Below are 14840 nucleotides of genomic sequence, written 5' to 3'. Positions count from 1 at the left end.
GTCTGTCTGTCTATCTGTCTGTCTTCTATCTCTCTAACCTGTCTGTCTGTCTACATATCTTTCTGTCTCTCACCTGTCTGTCTGTCTGTCTGTCTGTCTCTGTCTCTAACCTGTATGTATGTATGTATGTATGTCTGTCTGTCTGACTCTCACCTGTCTGTCTATCTAACTGTCTTTCTGTCTGTCTCTAACCGATAGATAGATAGATAGACAGACAGGTTAGAGACAGACAGAAAGACAGGTCAGACAGACAAACAGGTGAGAGACATACAGGTTAGAGACAAACAGCTGAAAGACAGACAGAAAGACAGACAGACAGACAGTTTAGAGACAGATAGACAGACAGAAATACAGGTTAGAGACAAACGGGTGAGAAAAACAGAGAGACAAGTGAGAGACAGACAAGAAGACAAATAGACAGACGTCTATTTGTCTTCTTGTCTGTCTCTCACTTGTCTCTCTATCTATTTGTCACTCGTCTATTTGTCTTCTTGTCTGTCTCTCACTTGTCTATCTATCTATTTGTCACTCGTCTATTTGTCTTCTTGTCTGTCTCTCACTTGTCTCTCTATCTATCTATCTATCTATCTATCTATCTATCTATCTATCTATCTGTCTGTCTGTCTGTCTATCTGTCTATCTATCTATCTATCTATCTATCTATCTATCTATCTATCTATCTGTCTATATGTTTGTCTCTAACCTGTATTTCTGTCTGTCTATCTGTCTCTAAACTGTCTGTCTGTCTGTCTGTCTGTCTGTCTGTCTATCTGTTTGTCTCTCACCTGTTTGTTTCTAACCTGTATGTCTCTAACCTGTCTGTCTATCTGTCACTAACCTGTCTGTCTATCTGTCTGTCTTTCACCTGTTTGTCTCTCACCTGTTTGTCTCTAACCTGTCTGTCTGTCTATCTGTCTGTTTTTCACCTGTTTGTTTCTAACCTGTATGTCTCTCACCTGTCTGTCTGTCTGTCTGTCTGTCTGTCTGTCTGTCTGTCTGTCTGTCTGTCTGTCTGTCTGTCTGTCTGTCTGTCTGACTCTCACCTGTCTGTCTGTCTGTCTGTCTGTCTGTCTGTCTGTCTGTCTGTCTGTCTGTCTATCTGTTTGTCTCTCACCTGTTTGTTTCTAACCTGTATGTCTCTAACCTGTCTGTCTATCTGTCACTAACCTGTCTGTCTATCTGTCTGTCTTTCACCTGTTTGTCTCTCACCTGTTTGTCTCTAACCTCTCTGTCTGTCTATCTGTCTGTTTTTCACCTGTTTGTTTCTAACCTGTATGTCTCTCACCTGTCTGTCTGTCTGTCTGTCTGTCTGTCTGTCTGTCTGTCTGTCTGTCTGTCTGTCTGTCTGTCTGTCTGACTCTCACCTGTCTGTCTGTCTGTCTGTCTGTCTGTCTGTCTGTCTGTCTGTCTGTCTGTCTGTCTATCTATCTGTCTGTCTATCTGTTTGTCTCTAACCTGTATTTCTGTCCGTCTATCTGTCTCTAAACTGTCTGTCTATCTGTTTGTCTCTCACATGTTTGTTTCTAACCTGTATGTCTCTCACCTGTCTGTCTGTCTGTCTGTCTGACTCTCATCTGTCTGTCTGTCTGACTCTCACCTGTCTGTCTGTCTGTCTGTCTGTTTGTCTCTAACCTGTATTTCTGTCCGTCTATCTGTCTCTAAACTGTCTGTCTGTCTGTCTATCTGTTTGTCTCTCACCTGTTTGTTTCTAACCTGTATGTCTCTCACCTGTCTGTCTGTCTGTCTGTCTGTCTGTCTGACTCTCATCTGTCTGTCTGTCTGTCTGTCTGTCTGTCTGTCTGTCTGTATTTCTGTCTGTCTCTAACCTGTCTGTCTGTTTCTCTGTCTGTCTGTATCTAAACTGTCTGTCTGTTTCTTACCTGTCTGTACGCAGGTGGTGCTGAAGAATGCTCACATGGCTGTCGGCTCACTGACCATCAATGAGGAGAGGTCAGAGGTCATTGATTTCTCTGTGCCCTTCATAGAGACGGGCATCAGTGTCATGGTCTCACGGAGCAACGGCACCGTGTCTCCGTCTGCGTTCCTCGGTGAGGCGTTCTCCTCATTCCGTCCATTCGTCTCCGCTGTCCTGCATCTGCTGACGTGTGACGCATATCTGTTCTCTGTCCATAGAGCCATTCAGTGCCGACGTCTGGATCATGATGTTCGTCATGCTGCTGCTGGTTTCTGCCATCGCCGTGTTTGTGTTCGAATACTTCAGTCCCGTAGGCTACAACCGCTGTCTCGCTGATGGCAGAGGTACAGAACGGCACAAGTGAACAAATGCATGAGCTCATCTGAGGAGCTTTGCTGACAAATACTGCAGCTATTTCCTGGGAATCATTCATTATTGACTGCAATTTCCAGAACTTTTAATGTCATGCAGTTCTTCTTATGATGATGATGAACCCGTCTGTAGTTTTGCTCATGGATCATGTCGCACAGCTTGTCCATTAGGGATGAACAATTTGAGGAATAAGTCTATTTTTTTTCTGATTAAAATTGCAATTGCAATTTAAATGGATTTTTTAAAAGCTCAGATTTGCTGTTGAGAATTTAATAGAGTATTTAAAACTACAGATCTTCCTTCGGTTAGGGTTATCTGCCACAAAACCTGTTGGCTACAGGTTTATAAGTAATTCTTATTGCAAATCCAGTGAAACTGGTTGTTATGCTGGTGAATGTTGGGTTCCCAAAACATTATAAGAGGATTCTTGTCAAGCGTGTTTTGTGACCCACCATAAAACACTGTTGCCACATTGACATCAGTCTTATTTTGACACAGTTCTACCAAATGACAAATTAAGCTGAACCAAAATATCAGTCTGTTACATCAACAACAGAAGATACACAAAGTGTATGGTGAGTTGCATTCAGTGTTGTTTTTCCCTGCTGACCCATCAGAACAGACCTGGATTTCTTAGCTACTAAACTGCTCTTTCACACTCATCCAAAGGACTAACACATCATCTTCACTTCTCTCAGGTGTTAAGCGAGAGTGATGGAGTCACTTGTGTTGTGTTTCTGTGCTCTCAGAGGCTGGAGGTCCATCATTCACCATTGGAAAGGCCATCTGGCTGCTCTGGGGTTTGGTCTTCAATAACTCCGTTCCAGTGCAAAACCCCAAGGGAACCACCAGCAAGATCATGGTGTCCGTCTGGGCCTTTTTTGCTGTGATTTTCTTGGCCAGCTATACTGCTAACCTGGCCGCGTTTATGATTCAGGAAGAGTATGTGGACCAGGTGTCGGGTCTCAGTGACAAAAAGGTGCTTTAATAGAAGATACAACTCTACGTATTTAGGTACAGAGAAAATGTAATTCAGTTTTACGGGCAGTCTGTCTACTCACTCACTCTTGTGCTGTTCGTTTGTCTTCAGTTTCAGAGACCCAACGACTTCTCCCCGCCGTTTCGCTTCGGGACTGTGCCGAACGGCAGCACAGAGAGAAACATCCGCAATAACTACAGAGAAATGCACTCTTACATGGTCAAATTCCACCAGCGTAATGTGGATGAAGCTCTGTACAGTCTGAAAACAGGGTGAGTGTGGGAAAACCACCTGAGGTGCTTTTCTGACCTCTCGCTCTGATCAGTAATTAATGAAAATATAATCTCTGTGGAAACAACACTGCAGGTTCTGAATGCGTGTTGTGTTTTGAATCACAGGAAGCTGGATGCCTTTATTTATGACGCCGCGGTGCTAAACTACATGGCGGGCAGAGATGAGGGCTGTAAGCTGGTCACCATCGGCTCTGGAAAAGTGTTCGCTTCCACCGGCTATGGCATCGCCATCCAGAAAGACTCGGGTTGGAAGAGACAGGTGGACCTCGCCATCCTGCAGCTCTTTGGAGACGGTACTGCTTCTGTTGAGTCCTTTACATCTGCCAGCTTGTTTACTAGGAAAAAAGAATCCAGCAACCCTCAGTCACTACGCTGTCATGCCTTGTAAATGCTACACCTAATAAGAATTTTAAAGTTCAAATTTTATTTAAGCAGAAATTATGATGTTTGCATTTTGTAAGTCTAGTGAAAGATTGTTCTGTGATTTAGGGAGCTCATCACAAAGTCACTCTTCTGAAAGCACCATTACATTCATTTTTTGAAACTGGACTTTTTGATTGGATTTTCATGTGATTTTGCTTTATGGTCTTGTATGGCTTGGATGTGTATTTTTTTAAGTTTACGTTTGTTTCTGTCCTGTCCTTGTTTCCTGGGAGTCATTCTTATATTCCCAGGTCCTGTTTTCCACAGATTTAAATGGCAGCTAATCAACACATAACAAATGATCCCCATGTTTGGGTAACATAACAGCAAAAGTCTTACCTTAGATATGCTCTGATCCTTCCCTGAGTGTTCAGTTAAATCAGGAGGTCTTGTGTAGGAATAGACTTTATGTTTTCCCATTGTTCAGGGTGGTGAGTTTCTGCCTTGTTAAATCATGTTCAAATTAAAAACTGCATTTGTCTACCAGCAGCTTTGAATTACCTGCGCCTTTGTTACAAATACAAACCAAACATATTGTTGTAAAGGACCCAGTGTGTAGGAGTGTTGCATCACCTTTTATAATATGTATGTGTGTGTGTGTGTGTGTGTCTCAGGTGATATGGAGGAGTTTGAGGCTCTCTGGCTCACTGGGATCTGCCACCACGAGAAGAATGAAGTGATGAGCAGTCAGCTGGACGTGGACAATATGGCGGGTGTGTTCTACATGCTGGGTGCTGCCATGGCTCTGTCTCTCATCACCTTCATCGCTGAACATGTCTTCTACTGGCACCTGCGCTTCTGCTTCATGGGCGTGTGTTCTGGGAAACCAGGGTTCACCTTCGCCATCAGCAGGGTAAGGCACAGGCACACCTCAGAAAAACAGATGTTTTTTCCTAATCATTAGATTAGTGCAAAACACAGTTTGAAGACTTTATGATGCTAGAAATAACATTTATGACATCTCTGAATATTGAAACATTTCTCTCTTCCTTCCTCAGGAGATTTATAGCTGTATTCATGGAGTTGAAATCGAAGATAAGAGTTCAGCGATGAATTCACCCTCCGCTACCATGAACAACACCCACTCGAATATTCTGCGTCTGCTGCGCACCGCCAAGAACATGGCATCTCTCTCCGGGGTCAACGGTTCTCCGCACAGCGCACTCGACTTCATCCGCCGAGAGTCCTCCGTGTACGACATCAGCGAGCACCGCCGCAGCCTGGCCGGACACTCGGACTGCAAGGCCCCATACCTGCCCGAGGACAACATGTTCAGTGACTACATCAGTGAGGTGGAGCGCACCTTTGGCAACCTGCACCTGAAGGACAGCAACCTGTACCAGGACCACTACCTGCACCACCACGGAGGCTCAACCCTGGGGTTGACTGGTCCATCCCCCAACCGGCCTCACAGCCCGGGCTCCAGCAGTTCTCTGGAGGGAGGCATGTTTGACTGCGATAGCCTGGGCGGCGGTGTGGCCCCCATTTTCACCACACAGCCACGTTCTGCCCTGACCCACAGGAACATGAGCAAATTCGACCTGCTGCAGAGCCAGACTCCTCCGTCTGGGCCAGGCTTGAAACAGGGACTGGCCGACCTCTACGGAAAGTTCTCCTTTAAAGGCGGAGCGTCCAGTTCAGGGTATATCGCGGGGCATGACCGGTTTTGCGGCGGTGCCGACGACGGAAACATCCGTTCTGACGTGTCTGACATTTCCACTCATACTGTGACCTACGGCAATCTGGAGGGCAATGCTAAGAAACGCAAGCAGTATAGAGACAGCCTGAAGAAGCGGCCTGCATCAGCAAAGTCCCGCCGAGAACTCGACGAGATCGAGCTGGGTTACCGCCGCCGCCAGCACCACGGCCACCACCATCATCACCACGGGCACCGCTCGGCTTCACCTCCATCTGAGCGCAAACGAGGCGGCGGCGTGAGCTCAACCTCGTATCTGTTACAGGACAAGGAAAGCCTGAGGGACTTCTACCTGGACCAGTTCCGGCCCAAAGAAGGCGTCCCGCAGTGGGAGCATGTGGATCTTACAGATGGTCCCAGTGGGGGAGGAGGAGGGAACTGCACCAGCCTGGTGTCTGTGGATGACTTCCTGAAGAGCAAACCCAAGAAGGCGGACAGCAAGAGTGGGAGCAGCGAGTGGGAATGTCGTAGTTGCCGTGCCAGCAGTGCGGGCAGCAAGCAGACGGCCATGCATGGAGGTGGAGTTCTGCACATGGGTGGGACAGGCTACATTAGCAGCGGCTGTGGGGCATCAGGGGGTGGAGGAGGGGTTGGGAGCAGCCGCCCCAGTTCAGCTACTTGCATGCGGTGCGAAGGCTGCAAGAAGTCTGGCAACCTGTATGACATCAGCGAGGACAGTAACCACCTGCTGGAGCAACTGGGCAGCAGTAGGGGTCAGACGCCGGCGCAGCGCCGCAGGGCCTTCAGCGGGAAACCGCTACGCCGACAACATTCCTACGACACCTTCGTGGACCTGCAGAGAGAAGAGTTAGGCGGGATGGGCGTGCCGCTGGGGTTCGGAGGTCCTGGAGCACTGCCGCCGCCACGCAGCGTGAGCCTCAAGGAGAGGGAGCGCTGCATAGACGCCTCCAGCCCCTTCGCACACATATTTGAGCGTCCGGTAGGTCCCGAGCAGGACACAGACCGAGACCCGCTGTACTACGGAGCTGCCGAGAGGGGCGCGGGATCGTCGTTCGGCTTGTTCCGAGCGGGAGAAAACGCACCCCACCGGCGCTCGGTGGGCGAGAGGGACCTGAGAGACAGAGGACTCATGGAGGGGCCAGCTCACTCCTTATCCAAATCCCTCCATCCTGACCGAACCGATCACAACCCCTTCATCCCTACGTTTGGAGATGACCAGTGTCTGCTGCATGGTGGCAAGTCCTACTACGTCACCAAGCAGCAGCAGCACGGCGATTTGCGCAGCCCCATGGGCGTGACCTCCTTTCTGCCGGCATCGGCCACCTCAGGAGTCATGTCTAACTTGGCTCCGCGCTTCCCTGCGGAGTTGTGCATGGGGAACCACCACACCAGCAAGCTCAGTCTCGGTCCACCTCGACCTTTCAACGGCAGCAATGGACACGTGTACGAGAAACTCTCTAGCATAGAGTCTGATGTGTGAGAAAGAGCGAGGAGCGCGGTAAAGAACAGAGAAACATTCTGTTAGCGCTCCACGGCCAGATTTTAGCAGAACACGCAGAACTTGAGAGAATTGAAAATGTCATTTCCTGTGAAGTTCACGTTTACACCAATGGGTTCATGTCCACGAGCTGGTGAGAACAAGAGCACGTCCATCTGCCGAGTGTGTGCAAGAAGAAGAACAGGAGAGCAGATGGCCCGTTTCACCTCCGTCCCTCGCCATCGCACCAGAACAGCCCAGTCCTGTACTCTTGTCTTTTGTGAAGATACAATCATGAAAGCATAATAAATGCTCATTGATTTAACTTTTTTTTTTTGAAACAGGGTAATAACTGTACCTCAGAGACGTGGTGAAGACACTGCTGACTGGTAATCTGTTGTTGAAATTGGGTTTCATTTGTCTGTTGTTTTCCTGACCCGACTCTAGAGGCCTTTGCTGAGCGTTAGGGATATTTGAATGTGTTGATCAATCCAGTCTCCGCATCGACCTAATGTATCCATGGCAACAGCCTCTCCCATGCTGTTTACTGCCGTGAAACACGCGTGCATTAGTGAAAGTGCACAAGCCTCTGCTGAGTTTTATGCCGTCATTTATATTCAAGTCTCTACTGCCGTGATATTTCATATCCAACGAGAAATCTTGTCGATACGCCTTCGGTTACGCTCACCTCACGTGACTCTTGCTTAGAAGGTGAAAAATAGAGGATGAAATGACAGTATTAACGCCACTGTTTGTTTTGGTTGTAAATACATTTCTCTTTATATAAGCCGACAAGGTCTACCTTTAATATAGCTTTTTCAAGTATAACAAATAACCAAAATAAAGATAAAAACAGAACAAAACAACAAAAACATAAAATATGCCAAATTTAGCAAAAGCATTATAACTCATGATAAGTGATATTTTAAGCGATAGTTTGCTTTTTAAATCCATGTTTATGACTTAATTCTGATAGTTTACCGCCTCCTGACCGGCTTCATTTTAGGACTTTACCTTTATTTGTTTAACTGCAGTGTAACAGAGCTGAGCAGTGCTGTCATGGAAATGTTTAGTTTACTGAATACTCCTTGCTAAGTTTCTCTTAAATTGTGTTTAGACTTCTGGTTGCCTGCTGGAGAAGGTTTCCAGGTTCTCTCTCTCACACACACGTTTACGTAGCTATATAAAAATGAGGACATAATTGCTAGAAACTCACCCAAACCCTAAAATGGAGAAAAAGAAGCATTTATGTATTTGTACCTTTCAGAATGTTTACAGGAGGAGGTTTTGTCAGATTTCAATCAGCCTCAAAGTGTCCTCAAAGTGTAGCTAAGTAAACACACACACACAGATCTCCAGCATCCATCACAGAGTGTGTTTTATGATCTAAAGCAGGGCTTTTAACCCTTTTTAAGGACTGACTGGCTTTGTAAAGCTAATTAGTAAGCTGCTAGAGTGTCATGTTTTAATTGTAACGCTATCGTGAGGTCCTGTCCTCGCTTTAGGTCTACCGCAGAATAACCTTTCATCTCCTCTTGTATTGTTTCTACAGTTAAAGTAACTCTAACCGTGTCTTTAAACTTTTCTTTTTAGAGCATTATTATTATTATTATTATTATTATTATTATATCAAAGCGTTTTAAGGTGTTCTTCTCGTATGTTGAAGCCGGCGGCGTTCCCGTCACAGCGCAGTAATCTATGTTTGAGTTTTCCTAAAAACATATACATAGTTTAGATTCAAACACACACACACACAGAGTTCCCTACGACCCCCATGCTTATAGCTTGAGCTCTATATGCTTGAAAATCACATTTTCTTGTGTTCATAGAGAAATACGCCTATTACGCATAGCTGTAGTTATAATTTTTCTAGTGTATTCGCAATATATAAGCAACTTTTAACGTTCTGTTGACTACTATATTCTCATTATTCTAAGGTAAGTATAGCTGGTTTGAAGTATTCTACAGGTAAGAAACGCCCTGTTGTTATTCGCAGCGCTACGGTACAAACTCCATCTGTTCTTTTCTCCACACAATCGATGAATTTGTCGCTCGTCAGGGGTGATAAAGGCGTGCGTGCGTGTGTGCTTGTGTGCGTGAGACACTGACTTTTATGTTAAATACTCTTGTTGCTATGGCACTGCCATGGTGTTACAATGCTGTTCCCATGGTAACTGCAGTGCAAGAGGATGCGGGCTGAGTGAGTGAATTGTTTCACTATGGAATAAGAACTACATCCACTTTGATATGTTACCAAAATTTTTACGTCATTTACATCTCTGAAATGATTCTCAAGTGAATACATGTACAGATTGTGTATATAATAATGAGAGAATTCCTCCTTTTGTATGACAATATGAACACAAACCTCTATGAGACTTTAATAGTGAGCGAGTGTTTTGATGACGATGATGGATCCGAATTCTTTCACATGCTGAATAAAGCGAATTAAAATAAACTCTTTGTGTTTATTTTAAAACACAAAGTGTGTCTGTCTGCCTGCCGCTCATCTCGCTCCTTGTCGCTAGTTTTCAGTGCTAGTGTTTGCTCATCCTACATACTGAACTCTTACTGTACTACACTGTCTCATAATTTGCTGCATTAAAAATGCACACATTTTCTGTATATACCTTACACGTGTGTAGCATACAAATGACCCACGGTATCCCGTGATGAAATGCTCCCAATGTTCAGCTTCATTTTAGTATGCAGTACTTCAAGACAAATGATTGTAAATTTAGGCACGGACAAGAACACGAGACCGTTAAAGTTCCTCGTCGATAACGGCTTTCTTTTTGCTGCCTCGCAGCTGACTGAATGCAGCAGTTTCTGTCTAATATGTAGTACTGACAGTGTGAACAGTGTGATATGTCTGCAGTATTCGTGTTCTCTGTCGTGCAGCGAGGCACTAAACTACACGTGAAGAGCACCGAAGAAACGCTCAGATCGAATGTAATCCATCATTCCTCACACATCCGCTCTCCTCTTATTCATTTCTCACTCACGTAGGAGAAAGAGGCATATGAAATATTGATAGACACACAGAGAGAGAGACAGGCAGAGGAGGGAGGGACAGGAAGGACTTCCAGACAATAAAAGAGCAGAGAGAGAGAGACAGACTCTAGGCTGATACCGTGCAGCGGTACGGATAACAGGAGCGCCGCTTGTTCTTGTTGACTGTGCTGCCGTTTAATGAACCTGCCGCACCTCCCCCTCTCGACACCCCCACAGTCCCACAATCCTTTTGTGAAGCTGCGGCTCGCTCTTATTAACGGTCGCCTAGCAACAGAGGAGTGCGCGGGGGGGTAAGAGGATAATCATCTGAAGCTCCACCCACTCCACTGACTCACACCAGCAAACTTTTCTGAACAATTATATGTCGAGACACGCCAGACTGCAATGCACATGCTAATAACACCCAGAATCATAGATGCAGCGGCTGTAAACGCTAATAACACACATAATCACAGCTGCAGTGGCCGTGAACGCTAATAACACACATAATCACAGCTGCAGTGGCCGTAAACGCTAATAACACACATAATCACAGCTGCAGCGGCTGTAAACGCTAATAACACACATAATCACAGCTGCAGTGGCCGTAAACGTTAATAACACACATAATCACAGCTGCAGTGGCCGTAAACGCTAATAACACACATAATCACAGCTGCAGTGGCCGTAAACGCTAATAACACACATAATCACAGCTGCAGTGGCCGTAAACGCTAATAACACACATAATCACAGCTGCAGTGGCCGTAAACGCTAATAACACACATAATCACAGCTGCAGTGGCCGTAAACGCTAATAACACACATAATCACAGCTGCAGCGGCCGTAAACGCTAATAACACACATAATCACAGCTGCAGCGGCTGTAAACGCTAATAACACACATAATCACAGCTGCAGTGGCCGTAAACGCTAATAACACACATAATCACAGCTGCAGTGGCCGTAAACGCTAATATCACACATAATCACAGCTGCAGCGGCTGTAAACGCTAATAACACACATAATCACAGCTGCAGTGGCCGTAAACGCTAATAACACACATAATCACAGCTGCAGTGGCCGTAAACGCTAATAACACACATAATCACAGCTGCAGTGGCCGTAAACGCTAATAACACACATAATCACAGCTGCAGTGGCCGTAAACGTTAATAACAGACATAATCACAGCTGCAGTGGCCGTAACCGCTAATAACACACATAATCACAGCTGCAGTGGCTGTAAACGTTAATAACACACATAATCACAGCTGCAGTGGCCGTAAACGTTAATAACACACATAATCACAGCTGCAGTGGCCGTAAACGTTAATAACACATAATCACAGCTGCAGTGGCCGTAAACGTTAATAACACACATAATCACAGCTGCAGCGGCTGTAAACGCTAATAACACACATAATCACAGCTGCAGCGGCTGTAAACGCTAATAACACACATAATCACAGCTGCAGTGGCCGTAAACGTTAATAACACACATAATCACAGCTGCAGCGGCCGTAAACGTTAATAACACACATAATCACAGCTGCAGCGGCTGTAAACGCTAATAACACACATAATCACAGCTGCAGCGGCTGTAAACGCTAATAACACACATAATCACAGCTGCAGCGGCTGTAAACGTTAATAACACACATAATCACAGCTGCAGCGGCTGTAAACGCTAATAACACACATAATCACAGCTGCAGTGGCCGTAAACGTTAATAACACACATAATCACAGCTGCAGTGGCCGTAAACGTTAATAACACACATAATCACAGCTGCAGTGGCCGTAAACGTTAATAACACACATAATCACAGCTGCAGCGGCTGTAAACGCTAATAACACACATAATCACAGCTGCAGCGGCTGTAAACGCTAATAACACACATAATCACAGCTGCAGTGGCCGTAAACGTTAATAACACACATAATCACAGCTGCAGCGGCTGTAAACGCTAATAACACACATAATCACAGCTGCAGCGGCTGTAAACGCTAATAACACACATAATCACAGCTGCAGCGGCTGTAAACGTTAATAACACACATAATCACAGCTGCAGTGGCCGTAAACGCTAATATCACACATAATCACAGCTGCAGCGGCTGTAAACGTTAATAACACACATAATCACAGCTGCAGCGGCTGTAAACGCTAATAACACACATAATCACAGCTGCAGCGGCTGTAAACGCTAATAACACACATAATCACAGCTGCAGTGGCCACAACCGTTAATAACACACATAATCACAGCTGCAGCGGCCGTAAACGTTAATAACACACATAATCACAGCTGCAGTGGCCGTAAACGTTAATAACACACATAATCACAGCTGCAGCGGCCGTAAACGTTAATAACACACATAATCACAGCTGCAGCGGCCGTAAACGCTAATAACACACATAATCACAGCTGCAGTGGCCGTAAACGTTAATAACACACATAATCACAGCTGCAGTGGCCACAACCATTAATAACACACATAATCACAGCTGCAGCGGCCGTAAACGTTAATAACACACATAATCACAGCTGCAGTGGCCGTAAACGTTAATAACACACATAATCACAGCTGCAGTGGCCGTAAACGTTAATAACACACATAATCACAGCTGCAGTGGCCGTAACCGCTAATAACACACATAATCACAGCTAAATGTTAACACGTGTCCGTGCAGTGGTGATTTTTAACACGTGTGTCCATGCAGTGGTGATTTTTAACACGTGTGTCCATGCAGTGGTGATTTTTAACACGTGTGTCCATGCAGTGGTGATTTTTAACACGTGTGTCGCTGCAGTGGTGATTTTTAACACGTGTGTCCGTGCAGTGGTGATTTTTAACACGTGTGTCCGTGCAGTGGTGATTTTTAAGGCATGTGTTACTCCAGTGGTGATTTTTAACACGTGTCCATGCAGTGGTGATTTTTAACACGTGTGTCCGTGCAGTGGTGATTTTTAACACGTGTGTCCGTGCAGTGGTGATTTTTAACACGTGTGTCCGTGCAGTGGTGATTTTTAAGGCATGTGTTACTCCAGTGGTGATTTTTAACACGTGTGTCCGTGCAGTGGTGATTTTTAAGGCATGTGTTACTCCAGTGGTGATTTTTAACACGTGTGTCCGTGCAGTGGTGATTTTTAAGGCATGTGTTACTCCAGTGGTGATTTTTAACACGTGTGTCCGTGCAGTGGTGATTTTTAACACGTGTGTCCGTGCAGTGGTGATTTTTAACACGTGTGTCCATGCAGTGGTGATTTTTAACACGTGTGTCCGTGCAGTGGTGATTTTTAACACGTGTGTCCGTGCAGTGGTGATTTTTAAGGCATGTGTTACTCCAGTGGTGATTTTTAACACGTGTGTCCGTGCAGTGGTGATTTTTAACACGTGTGTCCATGCAGTGGTGATTTTTAAGGCATGTGTTACTCCAGTGGTGATTTTTAACACGTGTGTCCGTGCAGTGGTGATTTTTAACACGTGTGTCCGTGCAGTGGTGATTTTTAACACGTGTGTCCATGCAGTGGTGATTTTTAACACGTGTGTCCGTGCAGTGGTGATTTTTAACACGTGTGTCCATGCAGTGGTGATTTTTAACACGTGTGTCCGTGCAGTGGTGATTTTTAACACGTGTGTCCGTGCAGTGGTGATTTTTTAACACGTGTGTCCGTGCAGTGGTGATTTTTAAGGCATGTGTCCGTGCAGTGGTGATTTTTAAGGCATGTGTTACTCCAGTGGTGATTTTTAACACGTGTGTCCGTGCAGTGGTGATTTTTAACACGTGTGTCCATGCAGTGGTGATTTTTAACACGTGTGTCCGTGCAGTGGTGATTTTTAACACGTGTGTCCGTGCAGTGGTGATTTTTAACACGTGTGTCCATGCAGTGGTGTTTTTAACACGTGTGTCCGTGCAGTGGTGATTTTTAACACGTGTGTCCGTGCAGTGGTGATTTTTAACACGTGTGTCCGTGCAGTGGTGATTTTTAACACGTGTGTCCGTGCAGTGGTGATTTTTAACACGTGTGTCCGTGCAGTGGTGATTTTTAACACGTGTGTCCGTGCAGTGGTGATTTTTAACACGTGTGTCCGTGCAGTGGTGATTTTTAACACGTGTGTCCATGCAGTGGTGATTTTTAACACGTGTGTCCGTGCAGTGGTGATTTTTAACACGTGTGTCCGTGCAGTGGTGATTTTTAACACGTGTGTCCGTGCAGTGGTGATTTTTAAGGCATGTGTCCGTGCAGTGGTGATTTTTAAGGCATGTGTTACTCCAGTGGTGATTTTTAACACGTGTGTCTGTGCAGTGGTGATTTTAAACCACTGATTTTAAACCAAAAATCACTACTGCAGTGACACATGCCTTAAAAAATCAAGAAACCGTTTGTTTTTAACTAAATTTTTATCTTTGGGATGGACTTTGATGAACTTTGTAGATGTTTTTATGTCCAAACATACACACCACACACTGGCTAAAATTCAAAAAGTGAAAAAGCATAATAGGACCCCTTTGAAACTCAACACTGCAGCGACACGCGCATTAAAAATTGTGTTAATTGCGCTGATATAATAATGTTTGAGTTGAACGTGTTTGGTTCATGTTATACCACTGGCTGTGCACACGGGTCAGTCCATTAGCAAAAAGCAAATACCAGTTGATTAATGCCACAAATTCATGTGGCCAGCTTCAACCCATTGCAAAATCTGCTTGTGGACGTT

The 14840-nt window shown here is 45.3% G+C and overlaps 2 protein-coding genes across 3 annotated transcripts in view; one reads left to right on the top strand and one right to left on the bottom strand.

The window, feature by feature from the left end:
• The window catches only part of grin2ba (glutamate receptor, ionotropic, N-methyl D-aspartate 2B, genome duplicate a), a 43628-nt gene extending 34060 nt beyond the window's left edge, over positions 1-9568 (top strand). For both annotated transcript variants that reach the window (XM_073835299.1, XM_073835298.1), the window contains 7 exons: positions 1895-2048; positions 2134-2259; positions 3037-3266; positions 3378-3538; positions 3665-3852; positions 4597-4835; positions 4981-9568. In XM_073835299.1, the coding sequence (XP_073691400.1) occupies positions 1895-2048; positions 2134-2259; positions 3037-3266; positions 3378-3538; positions 3665-3852; positions 4597-4835; positions 4981-7119 (3237 nt within the window). In that variant the 3' untranslated portion in view covers positions 7120-9568. The remainder of the gene's footprint in view (positions 1-1894; positions 2049-2133; positions 2260-3036; positions 3267-3377; positions 3539-3664; positions 3853-4596; positions 4836-4980) is intronic.
• The window catches only part of LOC141327161 (E3 ubiquitin-protein ligase TRIM35-like), a 308396-nt gene that overhangs the window by 53433 nt on the left and 240123 nt on the right, over positions 1-14840 (bottom strand). The window lies entirely within an intron of this gene.

Source organism: Garra rufa, chromosome 1 (assembly GCF_049309525.1).
Source record: "Garra rufa chromosome 1, GarRuf1.0, whole genome shotgun sequence".
Taxonomy (NCBI): domain Eukaryota; kingdom Metazoa; phylum Chordata; class Actinopteri; order Cypriniformes; family Cyprinidae; genus Garra; species Garra rufa.
Note: the sequence above shows the minus strand (reverse complement) of the source record. Positions and strands in the feature narration are given on the sequence as shown.